Source organism: Haliotis rufescens, unplaced genomic scaffold (assembly GCF_023055435.1).
Source record: "Haliotis rufescens isolate VD_foot unplaced genomic scaffold, xgHalRufe1.0.p SCAF_1, whole genome shotgun sequence".
Taxonomy (NCBI): domain Eukaryota; kingdom Metazoa; phylum Mollusca; class Gastropoda; order Lepetellida; family Haliotidae; genus Haliotis; species Haliotis rufescens.
In genome coordinates this window covers 67,204,374-67,227,869 of record NW_025963779.1, presented here as the reverse complement: position 1 = coordinate 67,227,869, position 23,496 = coordinate 67,204,374, and the positions used below count along the sequence as shown (strand labels likewise).

General features: G+C 39.3%; 1 protein-coding gene across 2 annotated transcripts in view; it reads left to right on the top strand.

Moving 5' to 3' along the window:
- Positions 1 to 7,116: 7,116 nt before the first annotated feature.
- LOC124134105 (acetylcholine receptor subunit alpha-like 1) overlaps positions 7,117 to 23,496 on the top strand; it is a 39,928-nt gene continuing 23,548 nt past the window's right edge. Inside the window, exon 1 of one of the 2 annotated variants that reach the window (XM_048399900.1) lies at positions 7,117 to 7,473. In XM_048399900.1, coding sequence (XP_048255857.1) covers positions 7,270 to 7,473 — 204 coding nt within the window. In that variant the 5' untranslated portion in view covers positions 7,117 to 7,269. The remainder of the gene's footprint in view (positions 7,474 to 23,496) is intronic. The other variant, XM_048399897.1, reaches the window with a different exon arrangement.

Genomic DNA, 23,496 nt, shown 5'->3' with positions numbered 1-23,496 from the left:
AAACACGAACAAGAGTCGTATGAAAGTTTCGTAGAAAGGGCATGGTCGATTGGATTTTTAAAAATTGTGAAATGTAGAAGCCAAAGGCTGGACCTGCTGGAATAAATATTGCTCGACATAAAGGGAAAGTTGGTTATTGGAAAGTTGAAGTCATCAGTCTTGTCATACAGTCTTGTGGAGAGTATTTTTAACTCAGAATATTTATGCATATATCTTAACATGAAACAGATGAGTCTGTTTTACTGGTCTCTTTTATTTCTAGTTCAGGTTGGTAACTTAACTGAACGATATTGAAAGATATCAGATCATCGATACAACAAAGGCCGTAGTTAAACTTCTTCTGTTTCGGTTTCGACTTGGCCAGTCCGAGCATAAAGAAACAAATCAGGAAGGAGGGAAACACAGTTTGTTCCCATGGGGATGCTTACTTCTTGCCAAAATGTCCCATCCCGAAATTTCACATGGATATTATCTACGAGGAAGTCCACCATTTCACACATTATGTTTTCAGTAAATTTCAGATGACATTTGCTTTCATTATAGACAAATTTTCCTGAACCTTTAAAGATAGAGATATACATCTATGGGTACCCCGTTTTGTGACAAATGTCCCATGGATCAAGGATTGTGTCGTATTTGTCGTGTTGGTTTGTGGTGTACAAACTTGAAAATCAAATGTTTTGACAGAATTGGTTCTGTTCTGATATTGTAAAATTTTAGCAAATCCTTTGAGTTTTGAAAACGCCACACGGGCTTAATTCCTCTTTTCTCCTATAATTTCCCCGAAAATAAAGCAAGCCCTTCCTTGACGGAACATGTGGGGCTTTGGAATCCAGTACGAAAGAGGTTTGGACGTCTTCAGGTTTTAGATTCAAGCCAACAGTTGATAGTACTGTGATCAGTGCTTTTGCAGATCTCTCCCTCAGTTAACATCCCGGCCTTATATGTGGCATTATTGGATATGTCACGTATACCAAGTTCTTTGGTGAAACAATTAATGTAATGATGCTAATGGAATCCGTGTCCAGATCCGGGTTAGAAAAGGTCTTCAGGAACCCATACTTGCCGTAAGAGGCAACTAACGGGCTCGGGTGGTCAGGCTAGATGACTTGGTTGAAGCATGTCATCGTATCCCAATTGCGTGAATTGATGCTCATGATATCAATCACTGGATTGTCTTGTCTAGACTCGATTATTTACAGACCGCCGTCATATAGCTGAAATATTGCTGAGTGCGGCGTAAAACAACAAACAAACAAACATATAATGGTTATGATATTTGATGCCAAGTCCCATGGCCGTGCCAGGATCTCATGATCGTGTTTGAATTCTAGATTCGCCCCGATTATGAACCTCGGTCTGTCATCACCATACCGGTCCAAAGTTGCAAACGTCTGGGAAATTGATATTTGGCTTTTGTCCCACAACAGACTGACAGCGCTGTGATCAAACTATTCTAACTCTTTCCCTTTCAAACAACGAGTAAATTATTAATATACACGCTACATGAATATGGCTGACCTGTTTGTGAACTTGTGTTGAAATCAAGATTCATTAATGTATCACTTCACAATATGAAAATAATTCAGTCTCAAAAGACATCTTAAAACCTCCACAAAATAGCCCTTGTGATTGATTGCATTAACACATCGTGATTGATTGCATTAACACTATGTGATTCATACGCTATTTTTTGCAAGGTGTTTTTCATATTTAGGATTTAAAGCAACCAAGTCTATGTTCGGTGTTCGAAGGCTACAGCAATATCTCCGTGCGATATCGAACAAACACGACCTTTCCCCTGTGTGTGCATCCTAAAGGATTTCGGTTTTACACGGATGATAGAACAGCATGGATTGGCTTTTTAATGTTGACCCAAATTCGCATCTCTAAAAATCACTGATAATAAACAAATTATCAACTTCTTTTCAAACGAATGAAGTCAATATTCATTTTGTCATATTTTCAAAACTACTCCCATAAAGTAAGCAGTTTTTATACGTTTTATTGCCATATTGAGACGCGGGGCTCATTTATTTAGGATCTCTACAATGCTACCCGACGGCCAGTTATCATAATTGTATAATTCACGAGTACCAAAATATTCACTTTAGGGGAGCTGGATACGCCTGTCGTGTTAAACTTGATTTAGTACGTGTGAATACAAGCAAAACAAATATAAATAGTCTCCTTAAACATGAACAGACATCGGGAAGTCGTACATTTCGGTCTACATTACATTTCATTAACTTACAAGTAATAATAAAATTAAGTCGAGGGCTCCTGGCTGAATTATATTGATAGGCACTGTGGTCGATAGCGCCGTCCCTGGTTCAACTCAACTTTATTCGTTAACAAGAGGACTGCCAAGATACCCACCAGTGTCTTTATTGCAACTATAGAAGAAGTGGACGGATTAGACTTTCGCCTAATTTCACATACGCTGTTGAAAATCTGATTGTGCTTTTGCTAGGCTCTATACAATATACACGACAAACCGCATACATCAAAGAAATGGGAGAATGCTAATTTGATTTTCTCTTCGTACCAATGCCAAAGCTATCCTTTCTTGCGTTGTCCTTAAAGTACAGCCTCATGTAAACCATGCCTAATGTCATTAGATTTCTTGTTTCAAATAAATGTGTAGGTTTCGTACAACACGTGTTACTATTTGGGATCATCTAGTGTAACGGATATCGATTAACTTACATATTTAGCGTATTACATGTATATATTATGTTGATTTGATGGGGTTCAGAGCAGAGCCCATCTTTTAACCAGTTTCTCTTAGATCACCCAATAAATATGACATGGTTACTTATGTCTAACACGAATACATGTGTCATAATCAAGTGTTGCATTTGTTTTGTTTGTTTTATAATGCTATATTTTGGCGAAACAACAAACGCTTTTTGAGGCACAACGTATTTTCTACATCTGAAATTACGCGGTTTCAGCTATGTAAAGACTTTCATTGGATTTGGATTTGATCGACAATAATAAGTTCATGGAATATTGGTACACAAGTATTTAAAAACTTTTCATATCCAAGTTTCCTTTCTAGAACTGTGGTAACATTAACATGCGGTTGGGCAAAAACCGAAAATTATTTTCTGCTGTTACGTCGTGATGGTTTCAGAGAGCGTGAACTTGAAGTGTCACGTACTTGTAGGAATTATGATTTTGTTGTTAAAACCGTGTGTCACTATCGAAAACAGGATACCCATGGTGTTATGGTGCCTACATATTGTCTGAATTGACGAATCGATTAAACGTGTTTGTAAATCGATAAAGATAATACCATGCCAAAGTGCCAAAATATAAGATTAAGTTGTTTAAATCGCGTTTCTTTGTTGTTAAATGATGTTATTAGAGAACATATTTAAAAAAACATTTGCCATGATCATAGGACATCTCAGATTCCGAACATAACATACAACAATTATAAATGTACTTGATGACAAATGACATATGTCTCATTATTCTGCATATTCAGGGGATGGTTAGGAACTGTTCTGTTCTGTATAATTAAATTATTAATGTTGACTGACGTTACATTAAGTACTCCGTTGATAATACATATCGCGTTATAACTCTAACCCCAAACATAACATACAATAATTATAAATGTACTTGATGGCAAAGCGCATATGTCTCATTATTCTACATTTTCCGGGGATGGTTAGGAACTATTCTGTATATTAATGTTGGCTGACGACACATTAAGTACCCCGTTGATAATATATATAATTGTAGCGCGTTAAGGTTGACCTTTCCATATGAGGGAGTCAGTATGATCTTACGCCGCGTTTAGCATTATTCCAGCGATATCACGGCAAGGGGACACCATAAATGGCCTTTCCACATTGTACCCATGTGGGGAATCGAACCTGGGTCTCCGACGAGACGGAAGGGATCGCTTTAACCACTAGGCTTCCCCACCGCCCCTTTTCTATATGAAAAAAAATAAATATTTATGAATATTGCTCGTAGTTTTGAAAGTGTAAAAATATTTGTTTTCAAATAAATACGAAAGGGAGTAAAGAATGGACAAAGAAATTCTGCATTGTTCTTGTCAAGTTATAGAACATAAACAATATAACGATATAATGGGGTTTATAAGTTTACTTGGTAATTAATCTAATGCAGCGTCCTCCAAATGCACGTGAATATAGTATAACACGTCAATGCAAGAGTCTTAATCATCTGTCTACTGCAACAGATTCCAGTTGGCGTAAAGCGCAAAATAGCTGTGGAATTGATATGAAAGAAGCACTGAAAATCAGTGATGACATCAGGTGTTCAAGCACACTTAAACAGGACGGTGATTCTAGTGATAAACAAGGTTGCACTTATGATGCTCTTCTTAAGCTTGCAAACCTATCTTTGTCCAATTACATAAGATTTCTTTTAACAATGGAGCGTAATCACAAGGATTAAAAGATATATAATATGAGGTGTTGGAGAAACGCAAACTGAGTGCGCTTAACAACATAGGGCACTTGTGTTGTATTGAGATATCTTGTTACCCGTTCATATTGGAAACACAGAAACACAGCATTGTTTCGATATCATAAATAACCAAACGCTGTACAAAAGACTACGTACGGTTGTTGCCACGAGCACTATGGTAATTTTTATTTGTTAATTCCGTCCTCCTTGCATAGTTCTTGATTTCACTCCATTTTTTTTTCAATTGGTATAGTTAGAGACACAAGAAAAATAATTGACTTGAAATGTAAAAAGATAGGGGTATTAATAAGGAACCATTTTTGTGATTTCACATGTAAGGAACACATCCGTGGAGATTAATATATTATTATTATTATTATTATTATTATTATTATTATTATTAGTTTATGATAAGAGGTGACTGCAAGTCGTAAGAGGCGACTATGTTCGTCGTAAGAGACGACTATGCTTGTCGTAAGAGGCGATTATGCTTGTAGTAAGAGGTGACTAAATGGATCGGGTGATCAGGCTCGGTGATTTCGTTGATGCATGTCATCGTATCCTTATTGTGTGGATTCATGATCATGATGACGATCACTGGATTATATGGTCCAGTCACGAGCATGTCCAGACTGCCGTCACATAGCTGGAATATTGCTTTGTGCGGCCTTACACAACAAACAACCCAAATCAAACACGTGACCTATACTTTCAGGTGATACAAACCTGTGTACTGTAAATGTTTGCTTCCAAATAATTACAGTATATAAAACTATGGAATTTAAGATACAACAAGCTACCAAACACTCTTTACATAACTTCATCTGTTTATCGCTATACATTTATGCATTATAACTTTAATGTTTCATTACGAATACTACATGGATTTGTCATTTAACATGTTCTAGACCTTTCAACAGTTGACATTTACTCTGGTATAATTCGATTCATAGAAATCAAGATATGAACAATGAGACCAAATATGATTTTTGATTAAAAGCATTCACACTTTTAAACTTAAATCATATAGATATGCATTAACAACATTGCTCATCTTGGCCGTTCTGATTCGCATCCTTGTCACAAGACAACGGACATAATGTGTAACATTTATTATAAAACAATGCCAGTGTTATAAGATACCTTAGCAACACAGTTCATTGTTGAGAGCTTCAAATAACAACTAATTAAACGAATTTGGAACGTTTCTAAAAATACTTAATAGACATACGTCAAATATATGAAGCTTTCAATTTCATCTGGTTTCTAATAAGCACCAATTGGCATCATAAGATAGAGTTTTGTCACCAGGAAGTCTCTTCTATTTTCAGATTAGATTACTTTTAACGCTTTTCCGTGTTTTATTAGTGACCCTGTTCCTCATACTCTGCAGTAAAACTAATAAGGAGTTGTTCATATAATATCCTCACCCTACTGCATTCAGGCCACCTAATGAAGCCTTTTCAAACGCTTTATCGTCTAATCCGCCTGTAGGAACAAAGATCCGATCAAAAAGAAGGATTTTGACATAACATGAAAAGCTGTCGTCTGTATTAAGGAAAATCTTACGGTTTATCTGGTCTCTGATCCGATCCGCGGTAATTACAGTTCACAAAGATATCTCTCTAGGGCCCTTAATGAAAAGTATCTTGAAAGTTTATGGCACATATTACTAGTATTCATTTTAATCACATGCGATTCAAGTACGCAAATGAAGCATTTTTTTATATTGATGATGACTGTATTTCTATTTCTTCAGATGTTCTAATGTAAAGGATGGAATGTTGCTGTCTTGATACAACACAATGAATATGCATATAATGTGCATGAGTGTTTGCATAATTCCCCCTTAAAAGTGGAATGAACATGTTCAATGTTTTACAAGAATCCGTCCATCAAAAGATTGTTAAACATTTTTTGCCTAAATATATATTGCATTTGAATTTATGTATTTAGTAATGAAATATTGTATGTATCTGAAAATATCAAATCGATATTTCAATCAAGTGAAATTTAACTGGAGTCAAAAATGATATGTCATTTAACTCGAGTGAAACACAACTTTCAGTCTGCCTAAATGATTGATTTGAACATATTATATTCACAAGGAAAGGACTGGGCACAAGTTTTCACAACTTAAGTAGCCTAAATAACACCAGAACATTTGTTAAATAGAATGTTTATCTCATGCCATGACTTGACAAAGTATCAAATAGCATGCATTCATATATTTCGTGATTGAAAACAAGCGTACGCATGCCGCCATTACTGCTGCCTTGGGATTGGGATTTCATGTGGAGCTGGGCATTTAATTACCAACCTAACAAAATGAATTTAATCAAATATACGGTTGGTTAGGGTGCTTAACTATGTCCAAAAAAGTCCCCAGGGAGTTACGTGTCCCCAAAGTTAAGCAACTCTTTCATTTCGTCAGTGATAACCCCCAACGCAGGGTTTGGGATTTGGCGTGGAGGATTCCCTTGTCAAAGTTCACGGACATGAGGCAGGCCCCATCAATCACCAAATGTCCAGTGAATTCACGGAAGTTGCTTCTTTATATCACCCCTGGTTTAATTCGCTCCACAAAGACTAATCTAGATGCGAGGAACTCTTAATTCAAGCATCCAACATGAAAACGAAGACGGCTCATTTCCGTCAGAAAGCGTTTGTTGGCCAGGAGGTGGCGCCATCTAACGTAGGGAAAGCAAGATATCGACTGGTATTGCCTAGCGAGTGATCGACTGGGAGCGCGAGCGTACACGGTCAGAGCAACAACTAGGCGAGTGTTATACACCAGCATGCGATTGACAGTATAACATGGGGCCCGCTACAGTTGTGGATATCTTAAAGTATATTTCCCTTATACTTCTGACAGTTTGTGATGCAAATGACAATGCTAAAAGACTGTTTGATGATTTGTTGCGAACAAGCGGGTATAACAAGCTTATCAGACCGGTGGGGAATGAATCGGACAAGTTATACGTGAAGCTGGGCATGCGATTGTCCCAACTCATAGATGTGGTGAGTATATAGCAAGGTGATATACTCCTATGACACCTATTGTATTTCCCTGCCCTTTTAAGCTGTTCAAGTACATTCTTTGTTTGTTGTTAAGACGAGAACTCTAGAAGCCCACTCAACTCCCCTGCACTGCGTGGTACCAGAGTGCATATGCGCGCCAGGGTTATATTTAGTAAGCATGTTCTGCTTCCTATGTTCCGTTTCATACCTTTCGACACGTCAGTTTTCTCGTTTCGAATTCAGGTGAAATTATTTACGATTCATTTGTACGCAGTTTTCCGAATAATATTAAGTGTAGGATTAAAAAGTATTGATTCGTCAATTTTCGCTGATGTATTTCAACACTTGCGAACATCTGTGCATATGCCTTGCTGTATTGTGAACTCCATGCTACAGCCTATTGTTTACTGTTATTCTGGGGGGTTTTCTATATGAAGTTTGTTTTCCGTTTTATCCGATTTTTTGTGAATGTGATGAATAAAGTTGTCTAAGGTTTTTTCGCAGTACCTTTTGATTTAAGGAGTACGTTAATAAACATATAAAAAAATATGTCACTCACTTTTATATACTATTAGTTTTGGCTACTTCTGCTTAAATTGTTCTCCTATTTGTTTTGCTCTCAGTTAATTATGAATGTGTACCTTTAATAACGGATCGAATAATTTTGATTATGCATTCAATAATTCGTTTCTGTATCACTTCTGTTATATATTTCACGAAATCAAATCGAAGTTTACTCAAGCGTGAATGAATCGAAAGTATATGCAAACGTTCTATTATTTATTACTTTCGTGAGGATTTATGATCGTGATGAAACGACACCTGAATGGGCTTGTGTATATTGGGTACTATACTTTGTTTACATATGTTCGATAAGGGCCCATGCTATTTAGGTGTAACGGTAACGTTATTGGTCGGCCACGTGACAGGCCACGCACATGTTACAACTTTAAACATTGACACAATCCTAAATTATTTGTGCATTTCACGCGATCGATCAGCTGTTCAGATGCGACAGGAGGACAACAAGTATTCAGAAATCTAATAATGATAATGACAATAATGATAATAATACATTGACCTTCTTTTGTCACGCAATTGCATTAAAGAACATTTGTGAATTATCTTCGAATTACACCATCACGAAACCGCAGTCATGAACATAGGTTTTTCAGGACCAGGTTAGAGTGAATGTGATCTTTCAATGAACTATTCACGAATTTCAGTTACATTGCACACACATGCTGATATTTCATGTTTTGTTTAAACTAGGGGTCGAAGCTGTATATGTTTTGGATTTATTTTCCTCTTTTCGTGTTTTTGGAAACTTTAATTTGATTATATTCAGAGAATTACACTTTGGAAAATATTGTTCGCAAAAAAATACAAAATCTACTTTGAGGAGGTTATTGAACGATGTAGTACTCCCTACGTAGAATATATTTTAAGACAACATAATGAAATATGCGTATGTTTATGTTGTCACAATATGAATCGAGCCCATGTGGCCACTATGAACATCATGCTATGAGATCCTAAAAGTCCTAATAGGGAAAGTTCGAACAACTTTCATAGAGTATTCGTTTCGCTTTCAAGTATAACACAAGTGTAAAAATAATCAATACTTCCATGATATCATTAAAATCTCCATCCCCAGTAACGGCTCCACTTCACCGTCGTTCGTAAAGGTCAAGGTCACAAAGACATATGCTGTGCATACAGTGATTGAGTGAGTGAGTTGGGTTTAACGCCGCTTTTAACATCATTCCAGTTATATCGTGGCATGCCAGCTTAATGTGGGAGGAAAGCCCGAAGTGATACAGGTCTGAGACATTTACCACTTCGATTAAACCTACGGGAATGGTGCTGACAAGCCTAGAAACATAATCGTGGCAAACCGGGATTCGAACCCACAATCACAGGTTTTTGGCGTCTGAGGGCTGTGGAACATTTCGCAAAAATCATCATCGTCTGAAAGCACTATACCTTAAGAGTTGCTTTGCTAGGCTTGGTGCGCAGTGTATAACACCACTGTCATGTTTTCTTTGTTATCTCCAGCATATAGTCACTCTTGTGGCGACATTGCCTTTAACCTCCGCGGCCATGGCGCTTGAACCCTTTCAACTGCATACATCCCCGATAGTAAAGGGCGGTCAGTAAACAGAAGACACTCGTCAATCATACCAGAACATCATCAGTCATACCAGAACATCATCAATCATACCAGAACAAACCCTACCCTGATCCAGCGCTGGTGGGGCTGGTGTGTTCACCGATTGTTTGCTTGGCTTTCAAGAAAGCATTAACAGGATGAACTTCAGTTTATGGGGATCTCTGGCGCTGTGTTTTAGCCAGTAGATATTATGGGTTTTGTAAGGATCCGTATAATACGCTTGAAGTATTTGATAGACAGACCGGCTTTGCTGTACATTATGTTGAATGACTGGTTTGCACGCTAACATGAAGACGTTACTAAGAGCGTTGTTTGTAAGTGTTCTTTTCTCGATGGGGAACATATGGCTAGACACTAGTGCAGATTAGGTTCCTTAGTGGATGATGTGTGCATGTTTGACTGGTTTGTAAATGCACGTAGAACAATCACTGTTTATTGCTAGGAAAACGAGTTTTCCACCAAAAAAAACAGCGTCCGCAATCAACACTGAAAAAATATTTTTGACAGTTTTTTAAAATACTGATCATGCTTTTCAAAAAGTACACCTAAATGACAGTACAAAGGACCCTATTTCGTTTTTTTTAATTGTAAGTCATCATGTTGCAAACGTACTTATGACGAATAATACATGTTTATTACTTAGCGGTCACTACACACCCTTCACCCAATGACCGTTTGACCCCTACCCTTTAGGCCTCCACCCCTCACACTTTACCCTCCACCCGTCAAGGTTTACCCTTCACCCCTCACACTTCACCCTCCACCCAGTACACTTCACCCTCCACCCATCACACTTTACCCTCCACCCCTCACACTTTACCCTTCACCCCTCACAATTCACCCTCCACCCATCACACTTAACCCTTCACCCGTCAAGGTTTACCCTTCACCCCTCACACTTCACCCTCCACCCAGTACACTTCACCCTCCACCCATCACACTTTACCCACCACCCCTCACACTTTACCCACCACCCCTCACACTTTACCTCCACCCAGTACACTTTACCCTCCACCAATCACACTTTACCATTCACCCATCACACTTCACCCTCCACCCATCACACTTCACCTTCCACCCAGTACACTTCACCCACCACCCCTCACACTTTACCTCCTCCCGTCACACTTTACCCTCCATCCCTCACACTTTACCCACCACCCATCACACTTACCCTCCACCCGTCAAACTTTACCCTTCACCCCTCACACTTTACCTCAAACCCTCACACTTTACACTCCACCCATCACACTTTACCCTCCACCCATCACACTTTACCCTCCATCCCTCACACCTTACCCTCCACCCGTCACACTTCACCCTCCACTCATCACACTTCACCCTCCACCAAACACACTTTACCCTCCACCCCTTACACTTTACCCTCCACCCCTCACACTTTACCCTCCGGCCCCTCACACTTCACCATCCACTCATCACACTTCACCCTCCACCCCTCACACTTTACCCTCCACCCATCACACTCTACCCTCCACCCCTCACATTTTACCCTTCACCCCTCACACTTTACCCTCCACCCCTCACATTACCCTCCACCCCTCACACTTCACCCTCCACCCATCACACTTCACCCATCACACTTTACCCTTCACCCCTCACACTTTACCCTCCACCCCTCACACTTCACCCTCCACCCATCACACTTAACCCTTTACCCCTCACAATTTACCCTCCACCCCTCACACCTTACCCTCCACCCCTGACACTCTACCCTCCACCCATCACACTTTACCCTCGACCCCTCACACTTTACCCTCCACCCCTCACACTTTACACTCCACCCATCACACTTAACCCTCCACCCATCACACTTTACCCTTCACCCCTCACACTTCACCCTCCACCCATCACACTTTACCCTCCACCCATTACACTTTACCCTCCACCCCTCACACTTCACCCTCCACCCATCACTCTTTACCTCCACCCATCACACTTTACCCTCCACCCGTCACACTTAACCCTCCACCCATCATACTTTACCCTCCACCCAGCCCCCTACTGAAGCCCTTCCACCAATGTACATGTGCTATGGCCGTTTTGGTGTCGCTTTTTATACTATTCGACCTAATAACGAATATCACCTAACCATAGCTTAATAGACTCACCCGTCTCACATACCTCATCCCACAGCCCGCAACACCCACCCTTCGATGAAACACATTTAACGTTGTTACCTCGAACTAAGGCTAAATGTTATATGTTATACCCTATTCTACCCATGGATCTGCATATGCATAAACACGAGCGAATACGTAGTAAACTGGCGGGTAAAAGAAGTATACACTGGAACATTGGATGTCACCCAATAATTATAAACGTTATCAACCCTTACTCGTCTGAAAACAGTCACGGAAACACTGGAAACTTATGGCCCAAAACACAACCATGATACCCGTATTAAATCGATTCACCATTTCTTGTTTCATTTCTAGACGTCATCAAACATGATTGTCTGCTTTCTTTGGCCCGGCAGTTTAGTTCAAATTATTTCCAACTAACAGAGATAAAAGAAATCCTGTTTGTACACACAGATCACATCAAATTGTAAAAGTACTGATATATTCAGAATACCTCACAGCTTTCCTTGAGTGTACGACGTTTCGTTATGATAAATACCATTGGCAGTAACAGTTTGGTTCATAGTACAGGCAGGTAATCAACCATTCGCTAACCGCTGGAGAATTATGTCACTAAGTGTGGTGTGCAACATTGCCAACCATTATGTGAACGCCATAAGTCGTCTTTGTACGTGAACGTGGATCTGATCAGGGAATATTGTGTGATCACGACAAGTTCACGAAATCCGCAGTTAAAGTGTATCAGGACACTGGTATATCGCGTGACAAGTTTATAGTAGGCTGGCAAAATGTAAAGAACTGCACGTAAAGATAATTGTGTTAACATAAGGAATTTATTGAGGTAGTACTGTGAATACACGCATTATAATATTTAGCTGGTTTAAATGTATCATCGGGTTCCTGCAGTAAAGTCAGTTCGTCGTTAGATCAGTATTATCGCGTTATAGCAACTTACAGAAGGACCTACAATCGCCCAATCAGTCCCTGTGCTCTGGGTTCCTTGACAGGAGTACGTCCCTAGCATCCCTGCGTGTCGTAAGAACCGACTAGAACCATTGTGTCACCGTAATAATATCAACCATCATGTTATATGGCTGAACTATTGCTGGCTACGGTAATAATACAAAATTCACGCATCCATGGCCCCTCTAGGAGCTAACTGATGGAAGTGAAACAGTACAACAACGTTCAACGGTACAACTGTACATGAGCTACAACGGACACCCGGTTCCCAGTCAATGACCTTTTTCGACACACTTAGCAATGCAAGGGATCCGTGAAGATCCAGGTTAGAATAGGTCTTCAGCAACTCATGCTTGTCGTAAGAGGCGACAAACGGGATCGGGTGATCAGGCTCGCTGACGTGGCTGATGCATGTCATCGTATACCAATTTGAGGATAGATGCTCATGATATCAATCTCTGGATTGTCTGGTCCAGACTCGATTATTAACAGATCGCCGTCATATAGCTGGTGTATTGCTGAGTGCGGTGTTTAACAACAAACAAACAAGCTTGTTGGGACTGCCAGATGAGTGTTAGATTGTAGGGACTGTCAAATGTCAGATCAAATGTTCATCTACAAGTACAACCAATCAATTTCAGCGTGACTTGTTGACCAGCATCAATCATTCTCTTGTAAGGATATATGTCCTTTTGAAAAGTAGCAGTGCTAGAAATCACAATGGACCCATGTGGCCTGTGCATGGCAGTAGAATTAATTTAACCTTTAAATTCTGTCCACATAAAGTAATTTGTTAGCCGCTCCTCGTTTCCTTCGCCCATGGTGTAAACACGTGTGTCCTTGCTTGTCATAGGTTGTCAGTTGCATCGATCAGGGACCAGCTGCTCCCATGTCAATCAAACTAACCAAGGGGGAACTTACCTGTCAATCAGAAACAAAACGAAACATGCAAACGTCTAAATAGAGTCTGGTTGCTTCGTCCACCAGGAAACTTCCCTTATAGATTGCTTATTTGTAAGTGCATTTGAATTACCTATAAATACGTTGCATTTAGTTGAGTGATTATTAGGTTTTGTACCAGGGAATTGCATGTGCCGGAATTGCGTCTCATTAAAATGTTACCTGAATGTTTCGATTTTATTTTGTTCTCCATCTGCTTGGAATAATTTACTTGCCTTTTTCATGTGTGTGCGACGGGTGTCCCCGATGGGGCAGGATACGCTCATCTTCTCGCGAACACCTGCTATCATCACTATTTGATAATGATTCATAAACACATGCTTATGATATAGTCGGAATCTAACAATGGACTGCGCTTTTAGCAGAGGTTTCTTCTGAATTTTGAAAAATTAATGGCGTTGTCGCGTTTATTTACGTATATCATTATGATTATTATAGGTATAATTAACTTATCATTATGATTGTATATCTTATTAAATCAGTCATTAACCTCATTGTCAAATAAAATTTCATTATCTATTTAAGTTTGCACAGATATTTTTTGTTTTTTTAACCTACTTTAAGAAATATCAAAACACGTCTTAATGATCCATTCACAAACACCTTTTGATGTCAAGTCATTTTTTTCTAATTGACATGCAAGTCATTCTTAAGTAATTTCGGGCCCAGCTCTGTGATCCTAATTTCCATAACTGACTGAATACGATCATATGATCTTTACGTTAAGCCAGACCGTACCTCATGCATAAGCACATACTCTCGCTACATCAATCGGCAGCTTCCTTGTTCTATTCCCCATGCCCCATATATATGATAAGCCATTAAACTCCGTATCGTAAAATTCGCGTTGCCCTTCACCCTTTTACACGTTCACTGATTCTCATCCGTCCACACAGACCTGCTTGCGTGCATGTAATCGTTTTTGCATGATGTCGTTACAATATACTTTAATTATGAATCGATCGTAATGCAAGAAATATAAACCACCAAAAAAGTAACAGTGTTATCTATAAGGATATTTCTGTAGCGTACTAATAGTATTTAGCAAAACGTAACTTTCACATGCACAATGCGGAAATTGTAAATCCAAATATGCCTCTATGTTATTTTAATTTGCTTTTATATTCATACCTCATGTTATCAGGCAGATAATGCTATTTCCTTTATAGCTCTACCTGTGTATGAGAATGCCTTCAGTGAACATTGGAAAATACATTTAAATAAAGATAAGCATGTATGTTTCGTTTACGCGCCATGCGGTTGCCAGAGAGTCCTGAGCAATGCGTAAGTACGTATATGTGGCTAGCTATCCCTTTGGCAACGTGAGTTCAAACTCGCTTGTGTGCATTTAAAAGCAAACCAAGTAGAAGAACTGATAATCAAACCAGTGCCTGTCTACATCCCAATCATGTTCACCAATTTCCATTAATTAACATGAAACATGCGCAACGCACTTTGATCAGTAAAGCCCCATCTAATGACGGATAAAATGAGATTTTCACTGGAATATCGTTATTTCCGTGGAAAAGACTGCATGGCTGAAAAGAAGCTTAGGAATCTTGAAAGTGTTATTATGTCATTTTTTCTTTGATGCATTGCACGTGCTCATTTCTCGTACACATTCCTGCCGCTTCTAATTTGTATCTTGTGAATGTAAAAATAATTGCAGGAAAGTAACGGAAAAATCCTAACGGCAAGCAAGCGAGAAGGCGTGGTTGGGACAACTAAACCAGTATTGATGCGTACACCAGTGCCGTAGGGTCGGGCACAACTGGAGCAGTTCGGTTGCGTACGTCAGTCAGTAGGGTCGGAAAACTGGATCAGTTCGGTTGCGTACGTCATTCCTTAGGGTCGGACAAATGGAGCAGTTCGGTTGCGTACGCCAGTCAGTAGGGTCGGAAAACTGGATCAGTTCGGTTGCGTACGTCATTCCTTAGGGTCGGACAAATGGAGCAGTTCGGTTGCGTACGCCAGTCAGTAGGGTCGGACAACCGGAGCAGTTCGGTTGCGTGAGTCAGTCCGTAGGGTCGGACAACCAGTCTGTCTGCGAACGTCAGGTCGGTTAAAATGTAACAAGGCAATCCAATATCTTTTGTTTCGTCTTCAGAAGGCATCACTCCATTAAATTGTGGTTTCCGAGTCACGAACAACAAGTTGAGATCGACGCGATGTTCCCCCTGTATTTCAAATAAGAACGTTGTTACGTTTATGTCTGCGTTAAGTGTGGTGGTCTTAGCTATGGCTACTTAAAGTCCAGACTAGTTTGGGCTCTAGAAATAACATCTTTGTGGAACAGAAACGAATCATACGGGAAGCTTTTAGCCATAGAGCATTGACTATTATCAGAGCAAATATGCAAGGAGGTTTTGCGTCAGGAGCCTCTGGATATTACTGAAGGAATGTTCGATGTGAAGTTTTTAGATTTGCAATGAATCACCGATAACCTTCTGGAACTCCTATCCTCATTTAGACAGCAGGAAATCGGAAAAGTAAAAACCCATCGCTATCACCGTTCTGTCATGACAATCAGCCATAGGATCGCTACCCATAAATTATTCCCGTGCTACAGGCCATAGCTTCTCTATTAACCCCTGATGCAAACCCGCTGCCCAACATCTCGGTCGAGCAAGCTGGCTCATGGCGCCGCTTAATTCCAATTATTAATTCACAAAAAAGCGTTCCGAGAAAAGGATATTTTAATGAATCGTGGGAAATAAAGCTTGTACTTATAAATTTAATGATCTCATCAGATATGCCGGGACTTAAATCCCAGAGCTGATTAAGAGCGTTTTGGGAAATGAATTAACTGCTGACGATAGAGCTCACCTACCAGAGTAGATTACACAAGTATTGACGTCTTATGATACTCGTCATTTCCGTGTGACTTGGCCGACAGGGGTTGTTTGACAACTTTTCTGGTTAATATGCTCAACGGAAATCAAAATGAGATGTAACTCCCACTAGTAATGTTTTGTCAGTGTACAATCCAAGAACTGGAAAACTACTGTTATTTAGAGTATTATTGCATTACTTCAAACATTGAAATCTCCTGATTCAGATCAAATAAACATTTATGGTTTGTTGCACTGCGTGGACTCTCCAGTGGCATGGGTTATCTTTTATTTTATTATATTCTTCAGTCTGCAACATCAACATTTTTCCAAACGTCTGTAACATCAACGTATTTTAATAGTCTGTGGCATAAGCATATTTCAAGAGTCTTCGGTATCATCATTCAATAATCCACAGTATCAACATATTTCAATAATCTTTACCATCAACATATTTCAATATTCTGCAGTCACAACGTATTTAACTAGTCAATATCAATATGAATATCATGTATAGTCAATAGTCTTCAGTATCAACCTATATTCAGTAGTCTGCAGTATCAGCATATTTCAAACGTCTGTGTATCAACATATTTTCTGTAGTCTGCAGTTTCAATACAGTTCACCTATTTCAATAGGTTTCTGTTACGTCCAATAAGTCATTGTGAATCATGCTCATGAAATGTTAGCGTAGTTTGCAACTTAAAGTTGCCAGTCTTCTTTCAAGAATGGATTTACACAAGTTCCAGGGATTGCAATGACCTTGAGAACATACGTTAACTATGGTCGACAGAAACCCACTAGATCTAAACCAATCAATACTAAGATGTGCTCAAATGGACCAATCAGAAAGTTCAATACCTTGAGTCAATTTGAAAAGCCAAGATCTAGTTTCAAAGCAAGATGAGGCGGATGTTCTCAATTCAAATGCCTTCGATTTAAGAACTTCCTGCAACTTCTTGTGACATGGAGATGCTTTTTCTACCACGCATTTTTAGAGTATTAAAACATCAAATGAAACCCGAAACATGGTTTTCAGCTCCGAGTCTGACGTGTCCGCCAAACTGGTCGTGCATTAGCAATGTGGGGCCCTGTGTTCAATGATACCTTTCATCTAGATGTCCTCGCAGTCGGGTAGTTTAATATCACATGTTCAATTGCCATCCACGCCATGCACAAAATCCAAGACCATGGGGTTTGATAGAAACTCTTATTCCATTTAAAGTCCATGAAAAATTAGTCTGACTGTTTGTTCTTCCCCTTTTTCGCGGAGAGCTTTGATTTAACGAAGATTATGATATTTGAATACCCCCCGAGCTGCCCTTTCGGATTCCAATTGTGTTTGGCGAGATCCCACTAATATTATTCATGTATTTCTTTTTCATGATGGTTCCTTTTAAAACCATTTGATGTTTGTCATTAACAGGATGTAGAATTGATTAATTTGCAAGAGTTATTGAACTCTTCATTTTCGATATGACTGCACAGTCAGAAACACGTTAACACAGGCATAAGGTCCAATTTGATGCAGCGTGTTTCATTACAGGAATTCGATTTAAGAAATGTGGTTTCAACATTTCTGCTTTGATTCGATAACGGTTTATTCCAACAGCTCTTGCGGATCTTCATCATCTGCAAACAATTCGTTAGTTTCAAACTGCCGTATCGGGGATGATACTAAACCAGCATGACTTAATCACGGGATCTGTATCTAGTACCCTACGTAGTGAAAGTCCAGCACCATAACTTGTGTTCGGCGACTATATTTCCCATATTAAAATCAAAGTGCTAGGGTATTCAAGTGATAGGAATTTATCATCGATGTTGTGATTTGGTGTCATTGCCGTAAATAGTGTATTAACAACGTATGGTACCTCAGCCATGTGTAACAGTCAGTACGTATAAGCTTTGTCATGGAAAAGGAACTTTTCTTCCGGGACAAACTTGGTATATTCACTTCAAATGAAGTATTTCATTTGCCTTTCGTTCACAGCTTGCTTCGAATTATATGTCAGGGGAATAGAAACATATTCCTTTTGCTGTAAGAGAGCAACATCTCTTTGGTCTGTTGTATTCTTTGCCCTGTCACTTCAAAGTTTGGTGCCGCAGAAGAAATTGACCCTCAACAAGGACAAATCGACCCATTCCCGTTATTTATGTATGATGAATGTCCTTCAATCAAAATAGCTCAATAATGATGATGATAATAATAATGATAATAATGGATATTTGTAATGCGCCGAGTCCAACCATTGATGCATACTCACAGGGCTTCATTATTATTACCATGGATCAGTATACACTCTAATTGCATTCTCATCTCTCTTGGGAGTATGCAGCCTTTTGAGGTTCTAGAAGGTTTCCAGTTACATTACATCTTACCTTATCGGGTACCCATTCACAATAATAATGAAACTAACTACACGAACCTTACACCTCAATAAAATTGTCTACTAAATACAGTAAAGTACGTTTATAACGACTCAGAGGGACTCCTAATTTTAGTTCGTTATAACCGTAGTTCGTTATAAGCATATATACAGCATAACTACAGCAAATAGTCAGGACAAAAAGTAAGTTCGTGATATCCGTCAGTTCGTTATAAGCGAGTTCGTTATAACCGTAGTTTACTGTAATTTCTGTATACATGGGATTAATTCACATAAGTTGCATGTTCGTTATACTTGATTCCGTTTCGAAATAAACAAGTCTGGATATGTTGTCATTTACTAAAAATTATTGAATACAACTTGAAAAAAGTATGGACCAAGCTGGACAAATAAAAGGACTTCATCGTTTTAACTCATCACTAGTTGCGAAACCTCTACTGATCAATTCTTTTAAAGTTGTCCCGAGAGCAATCAATTCCTGATGTTAATTAGATTAAGAGGTTTTAAAAGTAGCACTTGGATTAGGAGAGACGGTCTTGCAGTGTGAAATCAATGCTAGTATAAGACAGGAATAATAAGACGTGATGCCAAGCATTGATTAACTACATCAAATCTTGCAATCTGCGATACATCGCTCAATCTCTACACTCGATCTGTCCACAAGTGTTAGTCTTTGTTAATATCAGTTCTTGTGTCTACATTTGGTGCTGTCTAAGTACTGTATGTGTTGATTATAGAATTACAATACGGGACAATTCCATGAATAAATAGTTCGATGGGAATATTCAATGGACAAATGAATATGTGTGTATTTTATAGCGATGTTAATGACGTGTCTGATGTTATGAACAAACATGTATGATGTTAAGCTATTAATGTAATCTGTAGAGCTTTGCTGGTTGAATTAAGCTTTAGGGTCTTTCTGACAATATACACTCTAATTGCATTCTAATCTCCCTTGGGAGTGTGCAACCACTATCTCATGTTAATGTGCACAACTGTATCTTGGTCATATTGGTAGAAACGACATTGTGAAGTTGAAACGAAAACTGTCAGAAATATATATATATATATATATATATATATATATATATATATATATATATATATATATATATATATATACAGCCCATCTTTGGAGTTTTGTATCTTATATATATATATTATTCCCTGTGTGGCTGATAAACCTTATTAAGTGGCTGTCTTAAGGACACTGAAATATGGATCGGTTGCCACAATGGCTCCGGAGTATGGATATTTGATTAATGGGTGAATATTATGGTGAAGAAATTTCAGCAAATGTACCTTTTGGTTGTTAATAGTATTACATTGTAACCGATCTCGTGAATAGCTCACACTATCAACCACTGGTTCATCTAGTGTAAGCGTGGTCATACAAACCGATTAAGTAAAACCCCGTTCACACTCTTTACAATAAACACGACAAAACACTTGCACATTCATAAGAAAGCAGAGTCGACTGTACGATTCTGACTACATCACGAGCGTGTGTTTATGAATCATTGTCAAAGAGTGATGACACCAGGTGTTCGCGACAAGGTGAGCGTATCTTGCACCACCGGTGGCACCCGCCACAAAACAGTTTCATTGACTTCATATTTCACTTCAAGTCCTATAACATGAAGTCGACTTTTACTCCTTTAAGTGTGATTGAATATCATATATAATAAGTGTGATTGTCATTCCGATTAGAATAACGAGTTGATATGTGGAACGTTACAGAAGACCAAACTAGTAGAGTGCAAGGGACATACGTAGAATGCATTGATACATTTTGGGGGCGATGGGGTAGCCTGGTGGTTAAAACGTTTCTTCCCCACATGTGTAAGATGTGACACGCCCATGTTTTGTGTCCCCCGCTGTGATATTGCTGGAATGTTGCCAAAAGAGGCGTAAGATCCCACTCACTCACTTATTGTAAAATATTACAGACGGAGACCTCGGCACCTTTTATGTCTCGAAGGAAATAACTGATTAAAGAGGTTTTCTTTGTTTAATGAGACGATGTCTCGATGTTTCCCTTAGGAACTCACAATCTAAAGACAACGCAAAGTTAATATTAACTTGGAGGCTAGTTTGCCTGTTCCGACTCGAAGATTTACGTGTCAAGGAAAGTCGAGTAGTTTGTAATCCGCTATGCAAATATGTACAGCTGATTTGGACTTAATCTTGCTCAATCCATCACCTTCTTTTAATACTGTGGACTCATTCCGACGCTTTGCGGCGTGATCCCATGTACATCAATGTAGAGTAGTGAGTTGGCGTCAAAGGGTTTGCTTTTTGAACCTTGCTTTTTTGTCATTTAATATCGCTTGCTTCTCTGACCTAAGCCAATTGAGCAAAAAGTTTGGATTAAATTGAACAGTCGATGGAGGTACAAGTGAAGTAGCCTTGTAATTGAAATGAATGGGGAAGTAGCAGGCTAGATTCCATGACAAATGCAGGCGACAAACAACGTTTCCCACTTAATCAGTCGGGACAGATTCACCAGCACGCACGGCGGACATGGCAAGAGAGCAACCAGAAACACAAGACAAATTCAAGTTCTCGAACGCCTGTCTGTTTGAAGAACACGACCTTCGCCGTTGACTATGTCCAAACAACAGCCATAGCATATGTTGCCCTTTCCATTAACCCAACTTTATTTAGACGTCATCGATAGCCGTTTTGTATCGATGATTCAGAGACATGTTTATTGCGCACTCTTAGTACAAAACCAATGTAATCTTCGTGATGTTTTTATGGAATATTATCTTTATTTTTCAAATATTCAGCTGTTGTTCAAATCTATCCCCATGTACCAACACGTTTGTGTCAAAATCTGATGTGCCGAATTTACGGTTATCTCGAAGTGAAGTTGTTTATTTCGAGTTGTTTGCTCTCTGAAACGTCGAATGTAATCTGTGTCTGAAAAGCTTGTGGAGTGCGCCCTGAGACGCGATTTCTTAAATTCGTCATCGAGGGAAAATATTTATCAAATCGTGCACACACACACACACACACACACACACACACACACACACACACACCACGCGCACACTCCACAAACACACACACTCCACAAACACACACACACGCGCGTGTAAAACCCTCCTCAATCACCAGTTTCCGAAGGTAATGTAGGAACGTTTCCACTATATGTACTCATTCTTAAGTTGACCCGATACCTGCTCAAATTTATATCCAATTATGTCAATCGGAGAACGTCGATATTGTTATTTGATTAGTGACTATTTTGACAAACGAAGTCCCATAATATCCCTGAAGAAAAGGGAAGTATCTCATTTCAATAGACAGTGTTGCTGCTCAAAGCAAGTCCCTTCTTCAGTTGATTAGCTTGACGAGGGGCCGCCATGATCTCGCCCGTTAGCGCAGGACTAACAGATGCAGAACTTATGCAAATTGCAGGGTCTTGTTCATCCGTTTTGTTCATTGTGTTGACAGACCTGTTGCTTCTGTCACATTCACTCAGGCTGTCTCTGTTAAGATCAATAAGCAGGGATTTCTGTCTCCCTTAACTTTCCGAAGACTGGGATCTCCTGACATCAAAAGTTGCCGCGTCAATAGATTGATATCGTGTCGAACTGGGGTGACTTCTACTTGGAATTAATCGTGTAGATTTATTCGATTAAATGTCAGCCTATTTTTTGTGGTATTTGAGGAAACAACATGGTAATCTGAGAGTCCCCTGCCAGTTCTGTGACTAGAGTCTCTTTGATCAAGCACTTGTGGTAATTTGAATACGTAATTTAACACGAGAATTCTTCATTTGAGGCGCCGTTCTTGAACTTTGCGCAAGACGTCTCTTGTCGAGATTACTGGATACGGTGTCTACGAGGGAAATGCAAGGCTGTCCTTTATGTGGGATGCACCACTAATGAAGTCATGCCTAAGTTCAAACACATTTTAAACCAAAAGCAAAATGCAGTGTTCTGTCAATTTATATGAATATAGACCTAGTGCGACGGGGGGCAGGCTCTTTGACAGGGCCCCATATATACAGGTGCATGTCACCTGAAGATGTACACTCGGATAAGGCAAAGGTCGGTTTATCAGCATTTGTTCTTCACACGGTAATTAGACTAACTAACTAACTTTCGCGAACACCTGGTTTCAACGCTGAATCATAAAATTTTCATCACTATTTTGCTTATGGAAAATCTGTTCGGCAGATAATCGACACGCATTGTTCTCTGACGTTGGCGTCTTCTATTTTCACTATCTTCAGAATAGTAGTGGCAGTAGTAGGATACCTCTTTGAAGTTGAGTTAAGTTGAAATAATAGTACATTCACAACTATATGTTACGCTCAGATATGCTAGTTATAAAAGATGACAGGGAGAAATACTGCTACAGTCTGATGCTTGTCTAAAATTTATCATGAAATTAGCAGTGGTTGATGACACTGATAACGTCTTTTCATTGTTACAGGAGTGGTCAACCTTTCGAATACTGCATGGGCTACTCAAATAACCGTCAACATAACCCTTCCAAGCAGACAATTGTCGTTTATTAGGGTCATCACCTTCAATTTGGGGTTCATATTAAATTAGCCTTCGGACGACCAACCAATGCATTCGTGT